The sequence below is a fragment of the Lactuca virosa genome, chromosome 4 (assembly GCF_052849685.1).
Source record: "Lactuca virosa cultivar CGN04683 chromosome 4, Lactuca_virosa_CGN04683_v6, whole genome shotgun sequence".
Lineage (NCBI taxonomy): Eukaryota > Viridiplantae > Streptophyta > Magnoliopsida > Asterales > Asteraceae > Lactuca > Lactuca virosa.
This window is the reverse complement of record NC_136429.1, coordinates 132,996,030-133,011,057: the sequence shown is the minus strand read 5'-3', so window position 1 is coordinate 133,011,057 and position 15,028 is coordinate 132,996,030. Positions and strand designations below refer to the sequence as shown.

At 34.1% G+C, this 15,028-nt stretch overlaps 1 protein-coding gene across 1 annotated transcript; it reads right to left on the bottom strand.

Moving 5' to 3' along the window:
• Window positions 1-4,885: 4,885 nt before the first annotated feature.
• LOC145105054 (uncharacterized) lies at window positions 4,886-5,597 on the bottom strand. Its single transcript, XM_079042187.1, has 2 exons — window positions 5,295-5,597; window positions 4,886-5,170 (listed from the first exon to the last, which is right to left on the bottom strand). The coding sequence occupies exons 1-2, from the start codon at window positions 5,388-5,390 to the stop codon at window positions 5,045-5,047; spliced, it is 222 nt and encodes a 73-aa protein (XP_078898313.1). The 5' UTR covers window positions 5,391-5,597; the 3' UTR covers window positions 4,886-5,044.
• Between the last annotated feature and the right edge of the window lie 9,431 nt (window positions 5,598-15,028).

Sequence of the window (15,028 nt, the reverse complement as noted above, 5' to 3'; positions counted from 1 at the left end):
TGTCCATTGAATAAGGAACATATTCTTCCTCTTCAGACTCATCATTTATGCCATTCAAACCGTCCACATACACTTCAACTAATTGATGGGAAGTTGAAAACATAGTCGATGGTTACAGATTCCTTAAACAATAAATGCAAACAACCAATTAAAAAACAGGGGAACTCATGACTTCGGCGAACAGATTAAACAACAAACATTGATCGATTACCTTGTTTTCGTGAAGCTTCCCCTTATCGACAGACTTTTTTGCTCTAGCCTGGTTCCTTTCTTCTTTTCAGTATGTCCGATGTCACCTACATATGCCGAAGGGTGTTTCAGATAATTGCGTGTCTAGGGTTTAGCGGTTAAATTAGATAGGTTAGACGGTTTATATATTAATAATGGTTAAATTGGACATAAAATAAATATAATGGTTTATTTAGACATTGAAGTAAAATACATAGGGTTTTAGAGTGGTTATATATATATATATATATATATATATATATATATATATATATATATATATATATATATATATATATATATATAAGTTCAATAGATAACCATTATTAATCAATGAACCAAACAACCAATCCAAAACGTCGAAATTTAAAGTGATCAACGGCAAAAAGAAGGGTTGTAGACTTTTACAATTGACGTACATGCACCGGATTATAACAAAACTCAATTCTTTTTTTTAGTTTAATTTTTTTCAGGCCATGTTTTTTATCGGCAAAAAAACTGAATATACTATTATTATTCGTGATTTTTCGTCCTCTTTCCATAGGGATCCATATTGATATATAAAAAATGAACTTTTTTTATTCAAAAAACCCACTTCATTTTCTTTGTTTGTTGAAAAGTTAAGTCTATTTTTTGTAGAAAAAAATTAATAAATATATCAAAATTCATAATTTTTTTGGTACTCTTTAAACATAGATTCATATTGATGTTTAAAAAAAATCAAAATTTCAATTCAAATTCATATTGTGAACCTGTTTAGATTCACATTGTGAACCTGCTCAGATTCACAGTGTGAATAATAGTAAGTCAGATTCACAACGTGAATATATCCTATTGTTGATTTTACAAAACTATTTTATGAGTAATGAAACGTTAAAATATTATAAAACTACATGAAATATATTTTGATTCATATGTAAATTTCACTAAGTTAATTTTCGAATAATCAAAATGTTGAAATAGTAAGTCAAATTCACATTGTGAATGTTACAAACTGAAATATTTACAGTTTAGATTCACATTGTGAATCTGAACTGATCGAGGTTTTTTTTTAATCGGTGTTGGTGTTTATTAATAGAGTACAAAAAATTAATATTTTTGGTATAATTAGTTTTTTTGGATAAAAATAAACTTACATATTGAAAAAACATAACAAAATGAAGTGGATTTTTTTCGAAAAAAAAAAGTCCGTTTTTTTATATATCAACATAGATCTCTATAGAAAGAGGACGAAAAATCGTGAACAACGGTATATTCGGTTTTTTTTTCGATAAAAAATGCGGCCTAAAAAATTTAAACGAAAAAAAGAGGTGGGTTTTTTGGTAATGAAGTTGATTTTTTGGTATAATCCGGTGTGTATGCGTCCAATGTACAAATGTACATCTATTTTCTTACCCGTTGATCATTATGATTTCCGACGCTCACGATTGGTTCTTTGGTTCCTTTTTAATTATGGTTCTCTATTGAACCTCAAAATATATATATATATATATATATATATATATATATATATATATATATATATATATATATATATATATATATATTTATTGTTTGACAAATTTAACCTTTATGTGGTGATTAAAAGCAGAAAGTTATAGTTTTTAAGTGTTTAGAATTGTATCAATCATAAAAATAAAAAAAAAATCTTTTAAAAACTCTTTATTGTTCAAGTATTTTGTAGAAAATAAAATTTTAAACTCTTCTAGAATGTAGGTTTTTTTTTAATTCAATTTTTTTTCCTAAAAAGATAAAAGAATTTAAAATCTCTTAAAACTCTTTCCCGAATATACTCTTAAATTTATAAAGAATGTTAGTTTCTAATCAAACTTATGCATATCAAACACAATCTATTTATTGTGTTTTATTGGTAACCAAATAATTTTGATCAACAATGTAACCTAACGATTAATAATTACGATTTAGATTTTATTTTATTTTTTTATTTTTTTATAACTATAGTTTCCACGAATTTAATTAAAAAATTGCTATAAGTTATGCAATTAAATAAACCATTCACAAATAAATATAATATTCCAATTTAGTTAGATCTTAAATCTTAAACATGATTTATTTTTATGGAAAATTACACTATAATTCATTTTTGTTTATGCAATATTTAACGACATAATTTTTTTCATTTTTAATTAAATCATACTTTTATTTTCTAAAGTTAATAAAAAAAGTTATTATCATTATTATTTTATGATTATTAAATTGAAAATTTATTCTATGTCTACGTTCAAACAAATATAATCATAAAGTATGGAGAAAATCACAAAATAACTATATTCTTTATATATTTGTTAAATAATATAAATTTTGAAGATCTAAACTTTTAAAATATAAAATTTTAGGGAAAATGACTTAGGAGGGTAACTACCTCTTATCTGTGTTCACATATTGGCAACTTCTTTTTTTTGTACATAAGAAAACAACTAACTTGTTTTAACTGTTTAAATTACACCAATATTACCGGCTAATACCTGTTTTAACCGGTAACTCAAAGGGAAAATGACTTAGGAGGGTAACTACCTCTTATCTGTGTTCACATATTGGCAACTTCTTCTTTTTTGTACATAAGAAAGCAACTAACTTGTTTTAACTGTGTAACATCCCAAAAATCATGACCAAAAATTTCGTTTTTAATTTAATACTAAAACCATAATTGTCAAACCATTAATTTAATACTCCGACATCGGGCCCAGCCCGGCATCAGGCCCCGCCTGGCATTGAGCCCCGCTCGGTATATAGATATGTCTCTCTTAGGCCCCGCCTGTCTCCGGGCCCCGCCCATTAAACACATACAATCATATAACATGCTAACACATAAAGAAACATACTCTACTATCCCTGTCCTAAGAAACATGCTCTGCTAATAATGAGATACGGAACCTCGTCCGTACTCAGCTAGTGATGAGATACGGGACCTCGTCCACACTCACCTCCCTACCAGGCACATACAAATATCACACAGACAACAAGTATAATCTAACATGCAAACATTCCTCGGGCACCCGCCCGACATCGAACCTTGGTCCGAAATAACATACTAGCATACAATGCCTAGGGCTAACCCCCGGGTCTTCCTACTCATAGACTACATGGGCTGGCATTGTGGCCTTAGACTCATTCACACAGTGAGGAGGTTCCGTATCTCATTATTAGCAGAGTATGTTTCTTAGGACAAGGATACAGTAGAGTATGTTTCTTTATGTGTTAGGATGTTATATGATTGTATGTGTTTAGCGGGTGGGGCCTAAGCAAGACAGATCTATATACCGAGCGGGGCTCGATGCCAGGTGGGGCCTGATGCGGGGCGGGACCCGATGCCGGAGTATTAAATTAATGTTTTGACAATTATGGTTTTAGTATTAAATTAAAAACGAAATTTTTTGTCATGATTTTTGGGATGTTACACAGTTAAAACAAATTAGTTGCTTTCTTATGTACAAAAAAGAAGAAGTTGCCAATATGTGAACACGGATAAGAGGTAGTTACCCTCCTAAGTCATTTTCCCAAAATTTTAAGATGTGTGAGTTTTTAAGACGTTGGAAAAGACAATAAAGGGGAAAAAAAGTACAATACAAGGGAAAAAAGACCACCGTATGAAATAGAAATAGAAGAAGAAAAAAAAGTTGTTAAAAAATTATGATATTTATTGAACATGTTCTTTTTTTATCTGGATAAAACTGTTTTTTTTTTTACCAAAAACAAGAGGTTGTTATACAATTAGGTCAAAAAGTAAAAGGCTATCAAACGTTATCATCTGAAAAAGTAAAACTCTGTCTTTTAATTTAAAAATTAATAGGCTGCTCTTCACTCGTTCCGTCGTACGTTTACCTCAAAATATATAAAATGAAACAATGTCAAATAAGCCTACACCGTGAAGCTTTGTTCACAGCTAAATAACACTATTCAGTATAATATTGTTAATAGTTATTAAAAAAAATTAACTGGTACATAATAATTTGTGTTTAAAATGTGGTATTGTATAATTTTATAAAACATAAATTATTGTATATAAAAAAATTTATTTTGTACGAATCATTGACTATACAAAAATCACATTTTTTTATAATGAAAACATATTTTTTTTTATGATTGGAATCTTAAAAAAAACTTTTTTGGCGGCAAAATAGTGCTTCACATTATTAAAGTTTTAGGTTATGAGATATTTTACAAAAAGAATATGATATAAAAATAAAGAAAAATAAAAAAAATGCTTCAAATTTTACATTGAATAGTCACATTTGGCAGTAAATATTGCAAAATTGTGGGTACATTGAGAAATATATAATATTTTTGCATTTTTTCAAAAAATATTAAAAAGATTGGCCACAATTTTTTCTAAAATATGAATTGCTGATTAATGATTAGACAAGCGTTTGATTTTCATCCAATATCTTTTTGAAATAACCAAAAAAAGTGTATATCAATAATCACGCAAAACTCACCCGTGACTTATCGAAAGTACAACTGTAAATATGTGAGGTACAACAAAAATTGAACAGTTCGCGTGCTTTGCTGGCATAATTATTGGTTGTGTTGTGTTAGACGATTTCGAAAACTAGACGTAGACATGCGAACAGACTACTTTAATGAAATTAACAAGGAAAGCCACAAGAAATTGCAGATGCACATTCTACATCAGAAGTTATGAACCATAATAAATTGATATTTAACTTTTAATTAATCTGTTATGTTAATAATACAATAATAATAATACCAAATAGCCTTGGGCCTCATGGCGATCAGCTTCACAGCGTTTAAATCACGCAAGAACATGAAAAAAATGGAAGATCTCATACGTTTATTATCGGTGAGCAGTTACCAGAGTTTCGATAAACCTCAATCCATCAAACCTCGGTGCGAATTTCTCCACGCAACAATCCGTTTTCTCAGAAGAATCTTCACTGTGTTTGCTCGATCCTCGATGATCCTGAACATGAATCAAAAACAGAAACTTCTATCAATCACCCACTTCGCAAATCGAAGTACTAACGAGTTAAATAACAGAAACGTGAAATTGATTCCATTATATGACGAATTTTGGATTTGCTTACCTCGTGAGAAGTTTGATTTTTGAAACTGGAGCCAGATATGGCGGTAGTAGCAGAAGCGGCAGCCATGGAAGCTGCAAAGAATCCTGATTTCTTCATGCTGATGTTTTTGCAACTGAAACAAAATGTCAGAATATGATCTCCGTGGATCTGCTGATCAGAGTGGTTCTTAGTGAAAAAAAATTTAGAGAGAAAAAGAAAGAATAAACGGTGGAGAGAGATGTGGTAAGTATGAATGCGTTATATATGGAAGAGAGGAAGGCTGCTCTGTTATTCAACACATCTTATGCGGCAACCAATTTCCTTTCTGTCAATTGCATTTTATATTTATGTATTTAGTGGTCCCAATCAAAATGTGTTGAACCGATGTGTTACACGGTCACACTCTATAATTCACACAAATCATATTATACCTAGTAACCGTGGAACCAGGATAAAAATTTTATAAAACATTTATATTATTAAGACAAAATTGCAAAAATATCTCTGTGGTATTTTTTTGGGGTTTTAGTCCAAGCCCCGACCTTTTTGGATTAGTGGTCTTTTTTAACCATTTTATAATTAATAAATAAATACAAAATCTCTCTCTCTCTCTCTCTCTCTCTCTCTCTCTCTCTCTCTCTCTCTCTCTCTCTTACCCACCCACCCCTTCTTCTCTATTTTTCTTTCTTCCAGTAGATCACCTGCAACCCAAAATCAAAAAGGAAAATCCATTCACTATTTTGTGTATAATCGCTACCAGCAAACGAATCCAGTTAATATCTACTTCCGTTTTTTTATCTAGGTTAAGAAATTATCACATTGAAATTCATCAGCTTGATGCCGAGAGTCTAACTTCACACCAAAACCAGGTTTACTTCATACAAAAGAGACATCTTGCTTCAGAATTCAACATTACCACACCAGATCTTGAAACATAAGATAAAAAGGATTACAATCGAAATAAGTACAAAAAGAAACATGTTGATCAGAAGCATTCAGTGAAAGGAATGTGGAGGTCGTCGATGGAAGGGCGACAGAGGTCATTGGTAGAAGTGGAAGCACCGTTGGGATTGGAAAAAAGAATAAGGGTGGGATGGTGGGGTGGCTTAGCTTTGATATGAGAAGAAGAAATAGGTAAGGAGGTTCGACGGAGTGTAAGGGTTTGTGACGGGGAAAAAGAAAGACGAAGGAAAGCCCCCATTGTTTTCTACAGGCGACATTCCATCATCTAACTGAATCACACATGATTCCTCAGATGTTGAATCCAGTAGAGTTGGAGATGTTAGAAGCTTGATTTTCAAAGATGTCAGTCCGATTGCAGAGAGATCTTGATGTAACTGTAGATCTATGGACATGATGAGGTGGTGGTCACAGTGGTTGTTGGTGATAACTCGGTGGGTGTATGTGGAATTTTAATTAAGAAGGAAGATATGAGGAAGATGAAGTGTTCCTGGTAAAAGATGTGGGGGTATACGAGAGAGAGAGAGGTGGGCCCAAATAAATTATTTATTTTCTTTTTCATTTAAATTAAATAGAAAAAAATAAAAAATTATAACAGAAGGGCATTATAGTCATTTCAATTTTACGAGGGGCCAAATCTACGTACAAACATGACCAAAAGGACCACCAATCCAAAAAAGTCGTGGTTTTGACTAAAACCCCAAAAAAAATGCATATCACAGGGACCATTTTTGCAGTTTTGTCTATTATTAATAAGAGTTAAGTTTGTTTAAAACTTTTTGTATTGATTATTTAAAATTGGAGGACTGAATTGGGTATCTATTTAAAATGTATCATATTAAATTTAAATAGAGATCATATACCATAAATACCATAAAAATAATCGGATATTAAATGTTGATTTATTTTGACCTATTATAGAAGGTAATCAAAGAGGGGCAAAAACGTTATTTAACATTGGATAGAATCATAGAATTAGTGTTTTTGAAGAGACACGTGGCAATTTACTTTTGTTTATTAATTAGGGAGATTATATTATAAGAAACATCGGGATTTTAAAAACCGGTTCGAAGATTCTAAGATCCAATCGGTCGAACCACATAAAACTGGACACTTCGGTTTAACAATGATTGGTTTTATGCCAATTTTCAAGCCGAAATTGAACCGGATGATTTCTTCAAAAATTGGGTTGAACCGATGTGATAGAACCGGTAAAAAAATCATTTGAATCGGTTTACCGGATTTGGATAGTTGTAGTTTACTCAGACCATTAATAACAACTCATCTCCAAAGCAAATTGATACAGATTTATGTTTGTGGATGTCAAATTCTTGGTGTATATATATATATATATATATATATATATATATATAGAGAGAGAGAGAGAGAGAGCTAGGTTCAGGTATTCAAAGTAATTATTGTGTTATTGTATGCATAAATGTGGGCCAATCAAAAATTAAAATAAAAACAAATAATTAAATAAATAAATAAGGGTAAATAGGTAATTTGATAATTAATTTCCACAAATAATATCCTATAATTATGGTAACCATTGACTTCAGCTACCTAGGTTTTCTCCATCCATCGTCAGCTTTTTAAAACCACCTCCAATATAAACCGTAACCCTAATCAAACCATTTCCAGCTGTCACATCCATCCTTATGCCTCCCACCACCGGCCGCCACCCTACCCTCTTGCTCCTCCGACCACCGTATCCACCGCCATGTTGAGGGTTGTTGTTGCTATCTTTTCGTGAAGGATGAAGACAGAGACCGATGAGGGGTTGCGCCATTTCAGTCGTGTGTAAGGAGGAATGCACCACAACTGCCTGTCGATGCAGTTGCTGCCGCTTGGAGACGCGTCCATCGCCGGACGCCGCGAACTTCTTGCCTGAGAAGGGAGCTGTGGAGGAGCCCCTGCCATTGGTCGAACTCCGCTACCATCATTCTTCTTATTCTCTTCTTCCGCTAGTTGCCACCTGTGTCAATGACCTTCTTCTTATATGTAAAGTACAAAGTGAAGGTAGTTTGTCACTATTTTCATATCAAATTTACTTCTTCTTATATGATAAAAATCAATTTGTTTATGTAGATGATTCAATGGATGATATTGGTGAGATTCCAATTCTGTTGGAATGGAATCATGAATTCTAATTCTGTTGTAATGGAGTATGGATATTTTCTCACTAATTTATGCATGTTCTACAAGTCTTGTTTATTGGTTTTGATGCAATTCACAAGTCCACATATTTTTCCAAAGGAATTTAGTTTTTTATTTTTCATTTGCTAGTGCATTATTGGAATCTAAACTACAATTTGGTTTTGTTTTCACAGAAGTTGATGGTTGAAGAACGGACCACAAAATTGAAAGTGATTCTGAGCAACATTATTCTTTTAGAATGTATTAGTGTCGTTGTTAGATTTTGATGTTTTCTTTCCCGTTTTGAAAGTTTTTTTAGTTTTATTCTTTAACAATAAATGTAATTCTTAACAATTGTTACCCGTATTCTATAAGAAATAATGTATTTTTTGTTTTTATTCTTCAATTGATTGTTCAAGATTTTTGTTATTCTACAAGAAATTTTTAAAGTCATGATCATGAAATAGGTTCAAGAATATTTTTATTATTTATGGTTCGAGAATATTTTTATTTTTGAATATACTCATAAACATATTCTGTCAGAATGTCTGAATTAAAAGAATTATAATTCGTAAAATCGGATTCTTAAAATTAATAGAATCTATGATCCCTTAAAAAATGCAATTTTCTTTTATTAAATCTATATTAATTGACTAAATTACCCTTGTAATTAATTAAGATGATATTTTTCAATTATATTTAATTCAATAATATATATTAATCACTTTCTTAAAATAAGTAAATTTGATTGGCTCACATTTATGCATACAATAACACAATAATTAGTTTGATTAGAATAACCTAAGTCTATATATATATATATATATATATATATATATATATATATATATATATATATATATATATATATGTGTGTGTGTGTGTGTGTTATGTGTGTGTGTGTGTGTGTGAAAATAGACTATACATAAAAATTATGAAAATCGGTCGGACTCGTTGAATCATGAACCGGTCAACTAAAAAAAAGGTTTTTAAAACATTAGGAAAAATAACTTAATAGGGTAATATAGTTTTTATTTTGTACATATTTAATTAGGGACGAGCAGTTTGTCCCAAATCCCGATCCCGTACCGGCCCCGCCCAATAAACATACATATACAAGCACATACAAGTATCACACAGACAACAAGTATAATCAACATGATCAAACATGGGTCAGCCTTGGTGCCTTAGACTAGCTAAACCCGGTAAGGAAACTCACCTCGAATGTCGAATGATAGTTGAATAAGTCCCTGGCTCCGAAAATCACCTCTACTCAACCCCTTAATAAAACGAAACCTCTTAAAATCAACCTTGATCAAAGTCAAAGTCAAAGTCAACGTTCCGAGTTGACTCAACTCGTTGAGTTGCCCTTCAACTCGTCGAGTTTCCCATCAAACAATAGAATCGCAAAAAGTCGATCCAACTCGCCTAGTTCACCCATGAACTCGTCGAGTTTCCCCTTTTTCAGCAGAGTCGGGAAAAACCCATCCAACTCGCCGAGTTCACCTATGAACTCGCCGAGTTCTTCAGTCAGGAAGACCCCTTAATCCAATAAGTCACTATTCTCGAAACTAAAGCTCTCTCATTCAGATCTCAACTGAAATTACGTCTAGAAGGGTAAAGTTTCCAACTTTACCCTTAAGAACCATCCTAATGGGTCTAAAACCCAAACCCTAATCTTAAGAGGTTAAGGGCTTATTCATAAATCACCAATCATCTAGACAAAGCTCATGGGTACAAATCTGGACCTTAAAGGATGAAAGGTCATGTAAAGTTTCCAACTTTACTCACATGCAAGGCTAGAAGAAGCTCAAAAGCTCAAAAGAGGCCATAAGAAGGGCCTAATGGATGCATTGAGCCCTTAAGTCCATAAAGTTGGCACCTTTATGCCAAAAGAGCTCATTAATGTCATGGATCTGAAAGGAAAACTCCTTTAGGACGTCCAACACCCCATCAACCACTCAAACTTGGCTAAATCATGCAAACTAGTCCTAACAAGGAGATCTAAGCATAAAATAAGCAAGGTTAGGATTTTATTCCAGAAACGTTGGAAATGGAGTAAGGAATCGAGATCTGAAAGCTCTCTCTTGAATCACCACCTTGCACCAAACTCCTATTCCTTAAAAAGAGCTTGAAATACACCAAAATGCACTCACAATGGAATCACAACACTCAAAAATGCTCTAGAGTTTCGGGATTAGGGTTGGGGACAACGGAGGCTGGAAATGAGGCCAACACCTGGGGCTTAAGGTGTTTAAATAGGGAGCAAAACCCTAAAATTAGGCTTTCTTCCCTTACCGCCAACTCGTCGAGTTGAGACATCCCAACTCGTCGAGTTGGTTCATTAAATCACGCGGCCAAACAGATTCCAACATGACGAGTTGTGGTTTGCAACTCGTCGAGTTCAACAAAGAATTCAATGATTTGAAGGTTAAACACATACCAAAAAATAGGCGTTACACATTGTCCAAGTTTTTTTGTTTCCTGATTTCTGATTTGTGACGACGACATAAGACTTCATTTAGTCTTGGCTAGGCCTAGCACTTATAAGTTAACACCAAATCACCAAGGGGCCCAAAGATATCGCTTTTCCCATTTGGGCAAAAGGAACGAATAAACTGTGACTTATATTATTGTATCTTTTACTCATCAAATCATACACAACAGTTGTTTTATAACATCAAGTTACTGATACGTTTACGCATTACCAATGTACAACAGAATTGTAAATTACAACTCATATATCTCATTTTTAAGAATATAAGATATTATCGTCTCAAAATTACCCCTGATAAAATCCATGAAGTAATTCTCTGAGCGTGGGTTTATCCAATAATCAAAATCCTCATTTTCTAAGTACTCATGAACATTGTAGCAACCATTGCAATGTCTAATCTCCATAGACAATCTACAAATCAATTCATGACAACCTTAATTCACTACTTACTTCCAAAAGTATGAGCGACTGTGGAATTTCGAATAATCAAATTATTCAGGAAGTAAAACATGCAAGGTGAAACACAATAATAACCTAATTAACTATGGTCTCAAAACTATCAAAATATAAATAAAACTCTTATTATTTAATCACCATAATAATTAAGACTTTATTCATTGTATAATGTTTTGAGTAATCAACTAACCACTTGAATTAAACATCAGTCATGCCATGTTATGAACATGCATACTATGTTTCTCTATGGTCCTTCCTTTGTGAACATATTGACTGGACACTATTCCAATGATGCCCATTTCACAATTCCAAATTTGTGTCACTACTTAAAATGTGTTAGAGTTCCAACCTTACATGGATTATCCTTCTGTGATGTCGAGGCTTCAAAAGCACAGAGACTTAGCCAACGATATTACAAAATGTTCCATTGGAACTTTGTTATTAAAATCAATTCCATGGTAATGAAGTCTGAAATTCAAGGTACACTCCTTGAACACCTTTCTTGCATTAAAGTTTCCAAATCACATGTAGATTTTAATAATTAACTCCCGCTATGGAACATTTCCATATTCTAATATGACCATGAATTCTGATCAAGAATCATCTCAATCCATAATCATGTCAATATGGTCCGTTCAAATTAATACCATACTTCCAACTGTCCACAAGCAACCAATATTCAGTAAACCTCAGAATGTTCTTGATAGTTGTTTAACCACTCAAGTCACACAAAATTCTAGTCCCTTTCCCTCTCAATGTGCAAGACATTTGGAAAAATCAGAACAAGTGAATATTACAACATATGTAATCGATCCTATATCCAAAGCATATGGGACTCGATTCATTATGTATTACATAAGGACATTGTATCTCTTGCTATAATATTTCCATATATTGAATTTCCTATGTTGAATCACTTCAACATGATATTTATATATGTCCAATACTAAGTTCTATTAAACCCTTCAATCTAAACTTTTAGATTTGAAACAAAGTATGAGTGTCATCTCCCTTAAGTCTATCATAGAGAAACAATTCCCAAACTTTGCAATTTGCAAATTGAAAACTTTGTTCCCTACGAATAGTATTGCCAACACACATAACATTATCATAACAATTATGCTCCCACTAGAATAACAATTATGCTCCCACTAGCATAACAATTATGTTACCACTAGCTTAACAATTACCCATAAATCAACTCGACTTCTAGAAATCAATACTTTTGACTTTCTTACTAAAGTGTAGATTTATGATACGTGATGCTTCGATAAGTATCCAACTAGACTTCTTAAGCTTATACACCTTCATTGGATAGCTTACATGTGTGTTTAAACCCTTTCAAAACTTATAGATATATGTCTTGAAAGTTCAAACAACTCCCTGCCATTTCTCATAATCCAAAATACGAAGAGCGATGCCATAATCATATTATGAATTTGTGAACGCAATTAACATAACCACTAACCATGTTGATCTTTATCAAATCTTTAAAATCTACTAGGGAAAGTGTTGTCTCGTAATTATTCTCATAAATTAGAACGAAACAACTTTTCCACCTAGATTTTATGGTGTATACGTTCCCATCCATGTGAATCTATCATTTCCAACCCGCAATCAAAAGATAAGGTTATGGATTAAACCAAATTCAAATTTAGCTTACCCATATTGATCAATGTACTTTCATTGACCAACGTGCTTTGCTTTTTGCAGTCATGTAACACCCATAAAAATCAAGCCAAATTAAAACTTTTTAAATCATTCAAAACCATTAGTTATTACAAATCTGTTTTCAAAATAGTTTCATATCAGAGTATCCCAGAAATCCAAATCAAAATATGAGGAAGTGTATGGTCACGCCTTCGCCTTCCCGCGGTCATCCGCCGTACCTGAAACAATAATCAATAAATGTAAGCTCGAAGGCTTAGTGAGTTACCCCCAAAATACCAACCTCATATAACCATAATCATATCATATCAACAAATACAGAACAACCATGCATATCGAGTCTACAGTGTGACTGGTCCTCCCGCACTGGGCCTTCAGTCTACCTGGTCCACTCTCTGAGTCTACAGTATGACTGGTCACCCCGCACCAGGCCTTCAGTCTATCTGGCCCACTCTCCGAGCCTCGGCACGTCTGGACCGCCCTCTCCGGGCCTTCAGCCTATCCGGACCGCTCGCCGGGCCTTCGGCCTGACTATGTGCCCTCTCGGGTCTGCAGTCTATCCGGTCCGCCCTGGGTATGTTGGCCTACAGCACAAAGCAGGACACGCCTCAACCCAACCCCCAATAAAAACAACCATGTGCACATATAACGGATAATCACATAACAGTTAATATAAAAACAAACCGATCTAACAAATCATGTAGCATAGCAACATCCTATAACTAGGATACCGACCTAACCGGTCACTAACATAACATCATTCTATATACCAGGATACCGACCTAAACCAGGTCACTAAACATAATACCGTCGTAACTACCAGGACGCAGATCTAACAGATCAATAAACATATCATACAATACCCGGATACATATCCGATCAAGGGCCGGCCTTGGTGCCATAGACCCTGTTGATATAGTGAGGATAACTCACCTCGTAAGTATCTCGGAAGGTGGTGTCAAACTCCTCCAAATGTAGCTCCAACTCCAACACCTATATTCATCAATGTCCTTTGCTATAAATATCCAATTTATCAAAATACCCTCAGAAGTCAACTGTCAAGGTCAACAGTCCATGTTGACCTTAACTCGTCGAGTACCCTTAGCTACTCGACGAGTTCCTTGCATAACTTGCCAACTCGCAGAGTCACTCGTGTGACTCGTCGAGTTCCTAGTGTCAGTGGTCGTAACTCCTTGGCCAACTCGCCGAGGTTTCCCTTTATAAATCGTCGCATTCATACGTGTCCAAAGGTTGGGAGAACCCTCGTCGAGTCACTCGACTGACTCGTCGAGCCCACGGCAACCTTCATCGGCTCGTCGAGTCGTTCATTCAACTCGCCGAGTCTATGAAAATCTTCATCGGACTCGTCGAGTCTTTCATACAACTCGCCGAGTCTCTTTAGTCCTTTATTCATACAGACGATTTTAAGCCATGCTAAGGCTCCAAATTGTAGATCCGACTTCCCAATGCATGTTTATCACGTAAAGTTGCAAACTTTACGTGCATGTACGGCTCTAATGACTCATAATGCCAAATCTAAACATGAAATGGAGTTTAACTCAAAAGGAAGGGTTCATACTTGCTAAAGCTGTAAGCTTTATGGACCTAAAGACCAAGGAGAGTTCAGATCTGAAGTTGCAACTTCGGATCTTAGCTCATACCCAAGCATAGCTTCATAACATGATGAAAAGCCCTAATCTTCAACCCAAAAGAGATCTAGAAGGAAAGAAGGTCAAGGTAACGACTTGATACCTTCAAATGGTGCTAGCAGAGGTAGATTTCAGGTCCACACAAGCTCCTTGCTTCTAGCTACTTGATCTTCAAGTTCCTTTCTCTAAGAATCTTCTTCCAAGACTTGAAACACACAAATGGAGCACACACACACGTATTAGGGTTTTGTTGAACTCTCTAGAGGCTGCAAAGGGAGGCTAAGGGGCAAATGATCCTTTAAATAGGGTGCAAAACCCCAGAATTTAGGGTTTCATCGTCCAGCTCCTACTCGTTGAGTCCCTTCTTGGACTCAGCGAGTAGGTCA

Excerpts from the sequence above, each read along its gene's own strand:
- LOC145105054 (XM_079042187.1), bottom strand. The coding sequence starts at position 5,390 with ATGAAGAAATCAGGATTCTTTGCAGCTTCCATGGCTGCCGCTTCTGCT. Across the intron at positions 5,171-5,294 it reads AAAATCAAACTTCTCACGAG|GATCATCGAGGATCGAGCAA; the intron begins GTAAGCAAATCC and ends ATTCATGTTCAG.